This window comes from Podarcis vaucheri (assembly GCF_965113315.1).
Source record: "Podarcis vaucheri genome assembly, chromosome: 5".
NCBI lineage: Eukaryota > Metazoa > Chordata > Lepidosauria > Squamata > Lacertidae > Podarcis > Podarcis vaucheri.
In genome coordinates, this window is record NC_138763.1 from 73,620,447 (window position 1) to 73,630,415 (window position 9,969).

Genomic DNA, 9,969 nt, shown 5'->3' on the forward strand with positions numbered 1-9,969 from the left:
AAGCATCCTTCACATCACCTGTGAAAACACTCAGAGAGACTCTCACATCCTGGGCTTTCCAAACCCAACACTTTAGGACTCACAAAGCCATGTTTGATCAATATAGTGGCTGAAGTGTAAACATGCACTCATGAAAACCAGCCAGTTGGAAGTGACACTTTAAACCCCTTCTTGGCAGAGCACTGCTCGCTCTCTGCATCTCTTGAACTTTTCAGAATGATGCTCTCTTTTGAGTCCCGCACGTACAAAGCTGGGCTGAGTGTTTCCCTCCCTCCCTCGGCCTCGCTTTGTGTGACTGATGGATGGCCTGAGGGGCTTCCCTCTGCAACCCATTCCTCGAGCCCCCCACCCCACCCCACATGCCTGAATGGCTTATTAGGGAGCCCCTTTGTGGTGTAATTGGATTTCTCCCCTTGTTAGTTTGAAATGAAAATGTCATCTCGATCGAGGGAGGAGCCCATTCAACTCAAATTAAAGCCGGTCATCTCTTCAGTGAGCTGTGAAGCTATTCATGCTGCAGCAAGCAGCTGCAACTGGAGGCGCTCTCGACAATGCCTCAGAAGTGCTCTCCAACCCCAGCTCCCTCCCCACACAACGCACCCCACCACACACAACTGGTCTGCTTCTGTGGTGTGACACACACATATATTGGCCAGCCCAAACAGCACATGTTAGTCAGGAAAGCTGAAAGCTCAAGGTCCCAGGGAAACAGAAATGTCAGGAACTGGGTTTGAAGTGGAGAATCTTAGGGATCCCTAGCTGAATGAGCCATCACAACTGGCCTGGTGTCAGCAGCTGCCAGGGCCCCAGCAGGACCACAGGACCCAGGTGGCTGGGTCCGCAAGTCACAGTTTATATTTCTCCACAATTCTCTGGGCTACTGTGAGACACTTTAAATAGCAGCTTCCCTACCACCAGGTGAGCCCACGGTCTGTGAAGCTCACCCATGCAGATAGTACCATGTCAAGGTATTAGTAATGGGTTTACAAAATGGCCTCCAAAACCCAAGTATCAAGGGAGCCTGGAAGCAGGTCATTCTGGGACAGGGAGTGGGACTGTAGCCTCATCACCTACCAGGCCCAGCCTGGCCTCCTGCTGCCGCCATTTACCACTCCAGACACAGGCAAATACATGGCAAATGCCCTCAAGGAGCCAGGCTCGGCCCTCAAGTCTGAGCAGACATGTTTCAAATACGACATCCCATGGGAACATGGTTATTTAAGGAGATTAGGACTGAAGATTAATACACCCGGAGGACAGGCCACCCACCCCCCTTCCACTTAAACCCATTGTTCTGTTATTGTAGGGAGCATCACCTCTACAGCAAGCGCAGGAGCAAGCTGCTAACAGGATTAGTTCTGTTACTTGAACTCACAATAGTGGCTGCCGGCACTGAAGGACCACCTTGGACAGGGGTTTGCCTCAAAAACTCAGACAATCCACAAATGTGGGTGAATAAAAGCCAAGTGAGAGAACAATACTGGGGGGGGGGGGAGTCACAGATTATTGCGGGTCAGCTTCCCAACCCAGTAGTTAGTGATATAGATGTTTCCTTTGTTTTTAATATGTTGTTGGAAGCTGCCCAGAGTGGCTGGGGCAACCCAGTCATGCCAAGCATATAAATAATAAAATCATTCTCCTCATCCTCATCATAGCAATCAAGACCCCAGAAGTTGTTGCGGCCACATCCTGTGAGCTCCTAACTCGCACATTAAAACTGCTTATGAGCACGGAGAGGCTGAGCATCTCCCCATTTACTTCTCCAAGCTTGTCTCTCCAGCCCCTGGGTGAGCAGAACCAGTGGCGTGGCTCTTTGGATCCCAGCCAGCGCTGCCGCCTGCTCTTTGATACATCTGCTAACCAAGTGAGTGACTGAAAAGCTGGAAGCGATGCTACCCTACTAACCTGAACAAGCGAAGTTTCCCCATTTGCATTTGTTTAAAATTACAGAATATGCTGAGGTTTAAGAACGGACAAATCTTTGTGAACCATTTTGGGGGGCTTTTTGGCTGAAAGGCACCCCAGAAATAAATTCTAACCCACTCACAGCCTGTCCTGTTCAGATCTGTCCTTCATCTAGACAAGGCAAAACAACTTCCAAAAGCAAATAGAGGTATTTTTGTTTATATCAGCTTATAGAAGCCACTGTCAAGCTTCAGATGGGAGGGTTTAGTCATTTGAGTGTTCAAAGGGTTGTGGACATTATATTTCTACAGCTTAATGTAATACTTTTGGTTTTAAACATGTTGCAACTTGCCTTACGTCCACAGGATAAATCTGAAATGTAAGTTATGTCGATAGCCAGTTTTTCATTTAAGGTTGCAGCATTCATTATTAGCAGCCCAAGATCAAACACATAAAGGAATGGAAGCCACAGCCATTTGGAAAGGAACAAAAGATGTGTATTAAGGAACAGTTTGCAACTAGTATTACAAAGAGTTGAGGGAGGTGGTTACAAAGCTTTCCTTTGCTTGGATTAGAATCCTCCACTCCTGTTTTCAAGAGGAGGCCACCACTAGCAGGAGAAAAAGTGTGGGTGGGTGGGGAGTTCTCCCACCAGGTCATTTTGCAAGGACGCAGAAATGTCCATTCACGTAAGTTAACAGACGTGAGAACCACGTTACACATGCCCACTGCACACTCACCTAGTAAGGCTCCCCCACTGCAACACACACAAACCACACACACATTATGAGACAATGGATGGTTTCATGCTTAAGGCAGACCCCAAGTGAGCACCCCGGGAGCCAGCACTCACACAGAGGCAACCATTCATCAGCGCTGTTGCCTCCAGCATGGGGACTGTGTATGCGACCATGCAAAGTACAGAGGCCACACATACAGCTCCCAACATGGAAAATAAGTCTCAGAATTGCCCTTCCTCATGTACGCTGATTAGCTACAGAGTGGCCTCCTATCAACTGTGCAAAGTGTGGTTCCATGATCGACATTTCCACACAAACCCAAGCTTCTCTCCATTTGGAGATGGTATTTTAATCCTGTGACTGACCTGAGTTAAGAAGCTTGGTTTTCAATCAGTCTTCATGCACATGCCTGTCTTTAAAAGACCTGGACACACATCTCAGAAGTGATAGGTGTTATACCTATATAACTTGCTTTAAACCAGGGATGTGGGGCCTGTGTCTTCCCCTCCAACCAAAGGAAGCAAAGGCTCAAGGTCGGATCGTGACCAAGAGTGCCAAACCAAACCCAATCCATTTTACGACTCCCAGATTATGAGTGTAATGCAGCCTTGTACAACCTGGTGCACTCTAGATGTTGCCAGATGCCACCTCGAATCACTCCCAAACTGCATGGCCAATAGCTAGGGATTGTGGGAGTTGTAGTCCATCTGAACCTGAAGGGCCACACATTTCCCACCTCTGCTTTAAACCTTCTCAGTTATCATGTTACCTACCTCCTCTCTAAGGGCAATAAACAATGCCTGCTTAGTCATCTCATAACACTGCCTTTTACATACGAGGTTCATTAACGCGCTTTTGTTGAGAGAACAAATGAGAGAGCCACCTGCTGCCTTTTCACCCCTTCAGTCAAAAAACTAAGCTTCAACCAACAACCCTGAGATTGCCTCCACACCCAACTGCTACAATCTGAGCAGCACAACGAGAAAAAATGTAGTGAGCCTTGTGCCACTGAAATAAAGTAATTTTTCATGCTTCCGCAGGAAGCCAACTGAAGTAGAAAAAACTGTACCCTCACAAACTCGCACTCCATATACTGCCTCCCCCCACAACTCATTTCTGTTCCCTACAAAATCTATTTACATAACATTTTGAGGGTGGGAGCCCATATGGGCACACATACACACAATGGGGGCACATTTGACCCCCCACACACACACACTCTCTAACATGCGCTCACACACCGGATAAGGAAATGTGGTTCTCCATCCGCCAAGCAGCAGTCATGGCTTGTAGAGAAGTCCCTGTCATCGCTGGCTTAAGTGAGAGACAACGTAGATGAGGCCCACCAAGAGTAGGCCACGCACGCCAACCATCATGAGAAGGAGCAGCAGGAGGATGGACATGACTGGCTCCACCACCTGGTTTCCAAGGTTCCACGTGAGGAATCCCATGTTCACCAACTGTTGATTGATGTCTGAAAGCAGTGAGCGCTCCCCTGGCCTTCCTGCATCCTGAGGCGGCGGCTGCTGCTGTTGGCGGTAGTGTTGTTGTGGAGCAGGGCCTGCGTTCATGTTGAAAAAACCCTGCGGAGGAACCCCAGAGAAACAGAGTGAATTCATGGCGCCAGATCCAGTTTGACAGATACAATAAAAGTCATATAAAGAGCCAGAAATGCAGCCATTTGGGTGGTTCATAGATTCCAAAGAGCAGATACTACCATAGAGAGAGTTTTGAGAAATGAGGAAACTACAGAAAAACTTACAGCCCTCTTCGGTGAGCATATTCCACAGACAATGTTTAAAAATATTTTTAATTTCTACTTCATCCTTAAAAATAGTGCAAGGCATTAAAATGCACCAGAAAACTTATTTTTTTAAAAAAACCAACATGGTTTAAGAAACAGTAAGCCTGCAATCCTATCTATGACAGCTGGACTTAAGATGCCAAAGAAGGCTCCCCGCCTACACAGAAATGGAGCCAGAAACAAAATGCTGCAGTGTGGATTACTCCTGTTTTCAGGATATCCCATCCTCCTCCCATTCCTCCCTCATGTTCTGTCCCTGGTTTCATTTGCACTATACAGTATCATACAGCTTTTTCAGTCATGGCTTCCCCCAAAGAATCATGGGAATCGTAATTCATCAAGGCTGCTGAGAGCTGCTGTTCCTCCCTCAAAGAACTAAAATTTCTAGGGTTGCCTGTGGAGAAGGACTGACAAACTCCTCTGACAATGTCCCACTCCTGCTCCAAATAATCAAGTCAGTATTTTGTGACCAGTGAGCACACTCAGTACTCACCAAACTGTTTTTTGGCCTCCTCCCGCCCCCGCCCCCTTAATCTTTCCCACCCCACCCACCCAAGGCTTTTCTTTTGAACACACATCTACAAACCTTGGTGTTTCCCTGAGTCTGTTGATAACCCCTCTAGGATGAGAATGGTGTTGTTTTTGATATGCAGTGACTTCAGAGAACTAAAACCCCTATTAGTATTGATGATTCACAATTAAGGCTGCCATGTGAACCCTAGCTAGGCTGCAATATAGTCCCTACAGCATCCACAGCCCTGCTGATCGTGGCAGTCAGGCCAGGAGGGTGGGCAAATCTGCTGCACCAGTGATAGCAGTGGGGACGACTCAGGATCCAGCAAGTTTCTCCTTCCTGCCCCTGGAGGACCCCATATTGGGTCTTTCTGCAGGCTGCCACCTCAGGAATCTCACCGGACAGCCTGCATATTTGCAGATGGAATAGGGAATTCCACATGGGCAGTGACTGGCAGGGTTAGGAACTGTGGTCCAGTCCAACTCCCCCTCTCCATCTCAAGTTCAGTACAAAGGTGGTTCAGATTACAGTGCCCAAATGCAATTCTGTGCATGCTTACTTGGAAGCAATCCTGGCTCAATTTTGCAAATTTACTTTAGAGGAAACATGCACATGTACTTAAAAGGGTAATCTTTGAACAGGTCGACCAAACTTCAGAATTAAGCATCCATTTGCAACAGGAATATTGAAGCCTTTCAAGTTCCTCATATAATAATTCCCAGCAAAACTGAAACACCACATAAAGGTCTTCTCCTCACCGGCCGAGAGGAGGTTCCTCTGTTCTGAGTGCTCTGCCGCACTCGAGGGTCATCGTCTTGTACGATGTCGCCATTGGCCAAAATCCGCACCATCTTTAAGGGTTGTGTGGTGTTTGTTTTGCCACCCCTGTTAACATAAAAAAGAAAAGAGTTTTGAACAAGCTCCAACTGTTGTCTTAGGGAAAGGAGTGCAGTTTAGAGAAGCTAGGACATATCAAATTAATATACATGAAGGCAGTGCTTTATTTCTAAAAAAAATAAAAATGTTTAGGGGTTCTCTTATTTTCCTACTCATATTGAAATACTACCCCTCAATGAGGCCAAACTTAGATTCACAAATGTTTAGGGGTACGCGTACCCCCAGAAAAAAAGCACTGCATGAAGGCACATTTTTATACTCTCTATTAGTTGCTCCACAATTAATACTGACCCCCCCCCCTCTTTTCATGGTCACAATGGCTAGTGCAGATTGGAATACTTATCACACTTTTCACACAATCCTAAACTGTACGCAAAAAAAAATCTATTCCATGGATCATTCATATAGAAACACTGGGGGGGGGGAGACAAATTACCAAAAAAAAACCAACCAGACAAGCCCTTTGACTAGCAAGAAGAAAGGCTGACTCACACACTCCTGTACAGTAGAGCCATCATCATCCAGTTAAAGTGGATTAATCACAGGACTCTTTAATCGATTAAGTTGGCACACACACCGTAAGAATGAAAATGAAAAGCATGCTTTGCTTTTAGATGATGCATGCATTTGTCGCAAGACACCATCTTGGAAAAGTTAATCCCTCCTAGCTGAGAGAGAAGAACAATTAATCACAGTCCATTTCAAGCAGTGACCCTAGGCACAGTCAGCAGGGAGCAAGTCCCACTGAATTCAATGGGGCTAACTTCAGACTAAGCAGGGATAGGACTGCACAGTTGATGAGTCAGAAGACTTTTAATCGTTTAATCCAATTAACTGACAAATGGCTGCAGCCTGATATCTAAACAGAAAGGTGAAAGTCTGTCTCTAATTCCTTGGACAATTAACAGAAATCACAAAGGGCAGATTTTAGAGAAAGCTCCACACATTTGATTAGACCCCAGGGCTGCATCTGAATATAGATTTCTAAGCACTCAAACAAACCTGGGAAATGGTCCCATAAAAGCAGTTATGCCATGGTGCAAGACAGTCTGATGCTGGTGTCATACATGACCCAACTACAGTCAGGAGGACCATTACAGATTGATGGCCCAGGCATATCTTTTATTTTTGTTATTATATTTATCAGGCACAGCCTTTCACCAGAGGCAACTCAAAGCAGCTTCACAAAAGCAAAACATAATGCAGTGGCGTAGCGGGGGGTGCAGGGGGGGCCGGCCGCACCGGGCGCAACATCTGGGGGGGGCGCTTGCACTCGCAGCTCTCTGTCCCTACCTGGCTCACTCACTCTCTCTCACTGCCTTGCCCCGGGTGCTGACAACCCATGCTATGCCACTGACATAATGTACTTCAGGAGTGAGGTGCACATCCAGGTTCCCTAAAAAACACTCAGGCAGATTCACACAGTATTAAGTCGTAAGCTAGAAAAATCCCCAGACCCGTTAAAATGTCTCACCTACAGCTTGAATTCACCAGGCTGCCTTAGACACACTACTTCTCTGTCAGGCTCAGCTCTTCTACAGTTGCAATATTGACCTACCTCGCATGGGTAAGAGTTAACAAGCAAGCAGAAAACACAGGCAGCGGGATTAAGGGACTCACTGCTACGAGTTATGATAACAGAGCTCAGTTGATGTTTTTTAATGTGAAGTGCCCTAGAATGCCCAGCCTCGCCTTGGGAGGAAAGGTACCCCTTCAGACAAGGAAAAGGGCACTCTGCACATGCTCGCAAAGCAGTTATTCTTGCAGCTGCTCCAGGGCAGACACCCAAACCCCCTCGGATAAAGGAACCAACTTCCCACGCTGCATTTGGCTCAAACAAAATCCTGGCAGGTAACTCTGCCCTGCTTTAACCAAGGGGATCCGCATTTCTTCGGCTGCATCTTAGGATTCTGCGTTTCTAACAGAGCTGCCCTTTCAGAGGATAAAGCAAAAAAAATTGGCGGCGGGGCGGGAGGGCTGAAGGAGCAGTTAGAGTTGCACCACTCGCCTCTTTTCTCCCCCTCCGGCTGGTGCAAAACGTCTCCGGCTGCTGCTCCTCCAGCTGCTTCCTCTCGACTGTGACACATCTGAAGCTTGGCAACTTCCTACAGGCTGTCGGCGCCGGAAGTTGCAAGCAGGCGAGGGAAGGGAGAGGCGCAAAGCAAGATCCTGCGGCTAGAAGCGTTTGCAAAACCTAAGCAGCCCCCTCCTCAGGCGCCCTCCGTGAACTGCAGGTTGCTTGACGGCAAGAGAGCTCGCGCTGGCGGACGGAAGGAAGTTCTGCTGGACCAGGGTCTTCCAGATGTTTTGGCTGCGGCTGGTGGGAGGGCCAGCCGACCTCGGGATGGCCGCATGTTCCTCGCCCGCCCGCCCCCCGGGTAAAGGGGGGGGGAAGGAGGGCAGGGCTCCCCTTGCACCTTTAACCGCTGGGTAGAAGAGAGAATTGCAACAGGTGCACAATATACCTGTTGACATTTTCCTCTTCTGAAGGTTCAGGAGACTTGCACTCTTTTTTCCTTTACGTGGTCATCATAGCTGTCAACGTTTCCCTTTTTTTAAGGGAAATTCCCTTATTCCGAATAGGATTCCTCGCAAGAAAAGGGGAAAGTTGACAGCTATGGTGGTCATGCTAGTTATTGTAAACAGATATGGGCTGGCCCTACCCACTTCTCTGTCTTTAGGAAATATCCGGGGTGCAGAGGTCAGCAGGAGACCCTTTTAGTGACAAGTAACTAAATACATAATTGGCTAGTTATTGCAGATCAACCAACTCTTGAAGAGAGTGCCTTACACTAGGCAGAGAGAGGCAGCTGCCTTAAGCAGTACAGTGGTCCCTCGGGTTACATACGCTTCAGGTTACAGACGCTTCAGGTTACAGACTCTGCTAACCCAGAAATAGTACCTCGGATTAAGAACTTTGCTTCAGGATGAGAACAGAAATCGTGCAGCAGCGGCACAGCGGCAGCAGGAGGCCCCATTAGCTAAAGTGGTGCTTCAGGTTAAGAACGGACCTCTGGAACAAATTAAGTACTTAACCCGAGTTACCACTGTATTTAACTTTCTGTATTTTTACTGCCACAAAGTGGGTGTAAGGGCGTTTGGATGATTTTCTGCCTCAGGCGCCAAAATAACTTGATTCATCACATTGTGCTAACACGGGGAGGGGGTGTCATTTGCTTCTCTGCTTCAGAAAGTTGAACCCAAACTAAGTTGGTTGCAATTCCCCTCACCCTTGAAATCAGTGGGACTTATATCCTAGATTAAGTTCTACTAACTTAGCTGTAGTAAGCACTACTGAAATCAGTGGAGCACATTACTGAGTAGGCATATATAGGCTTAGGCTGGACCTAAGGCGAAGAGTTGTATTCAAAGGAGCAGGAAGATCAATGTTGTACTAGTGCAAGGATATAGAGGGAGGCAGGGCACATTGATGCAAGGAGCACATTGATACACCAACAATATTTCAATATCGAGAAACGTTATTCGTGTCGTGGCATCACTAAAACCTGTCTATACATGTGTGAGTATGATAGTTGCGAATGCGCCGCCCGCCAGTTCGCTCTTGGTGTTTGACAAGAGTAGGTATGTTTTTAGCGCAGCCAACTAAAAAATTACGTGAAATGTAAAAGTGTTTCAATGCTGTTTTACGTCTTTTAGTTAAGATTTAAAAATACCAAAGGTAAGTTATCCCACTCAGTAATCAGGATTACACTTGATTTTTAAATAAGTTCAGTGGTTTTATTAATAACTGTTAGTTTTCTGAAAATGTCTGTTGGGGCACTTTGATACACTAAGACATGGGGCACATTGATACGTATAAAAGTGCCCCGCTAGTGTACAATAGTGCCCCAATATACAAGTTTGCATGAAATCTCTAAACTGATTTCCTACTCATGAAATTTGAAAAGAAAAACACTTGTTTACTACGTGGTCAAAGTCATTTCTAAATATAGTATGACAGATTATCAAGTGTCATATTTCAGGGAAAAACCAGGATCTTGTATGTTTGTCTTCACCATTGTAGAAGATAAGGCAAGAGTTGATTTCAAGGATGTTGTTTTGCAGTTGCCAAAACCTTATCAAATGGCACATCTCGAACATCATCTCTT

The 9,969-nt window shown here is 46.5% G+C and overlaps 1 protein-coding gene across 2 annotated transcripts; it reads right to left on the bottom strand.

The window, feature by feature from the left end:
* Window positions 1–2,380: 2,380 nt before the first annotated feature.
* On the bottom strand, window positions 2,381–7,997 carry FAM241B (family with sequence similarity 241 member B). Of its 2 annotated transcripts, none has more exons than XM_082223723.1 (3): window positions 7,869–7,997; window positions 5,722–5,848; window positions 2,381–4,228 (listed from the first exon to the last, which is right to left on the bottom strand). In XM_082223723.1, the coding sequence occupies exons 2-3, from the start codon at window positions 5,812–5,814 to the stop codon at window positions 3,950–3,952; spliced, it is 372 nt and encodes a 123-aa protein (XP_082079849.1). In that variant the 5' UTR covers window positions 5,815–5,848; window positions 7,869–7,997; the 3' UTR covers window positions 2,381–3,949. The 2 variants fall into 2 exon arrangements, with proteins under 2 accessions (XP_082079849.1, XP_082079850.1); XM_082223724.1 differs by lacking the exon at window positions 7,869–7,997 and adding an exon at window positions 7,335–7,862.
* Between the last annotated feature and the right edge of the window lie 1,972 nt (window positions 7,998–9,969).

What these genes read in the sequence shown, in the direction of transcription:
- FAM241B (XM_082223723.1), bottom strand. Translation starts at nt 5,814, where the DNA reads ATGGTGCGGATTTTGGCCAATGGCGACATCGTACAAGACGATGACCCT. An exon ending in GAGGAACCTCCTCTCGGCCG is followed by an intron (nt 4,229 to 5,721) that starts GTGAGGAGAAGA and finishes GTTCCTCCGCAG; the next exon opens with GGTTTTTTCAACATGAACGC.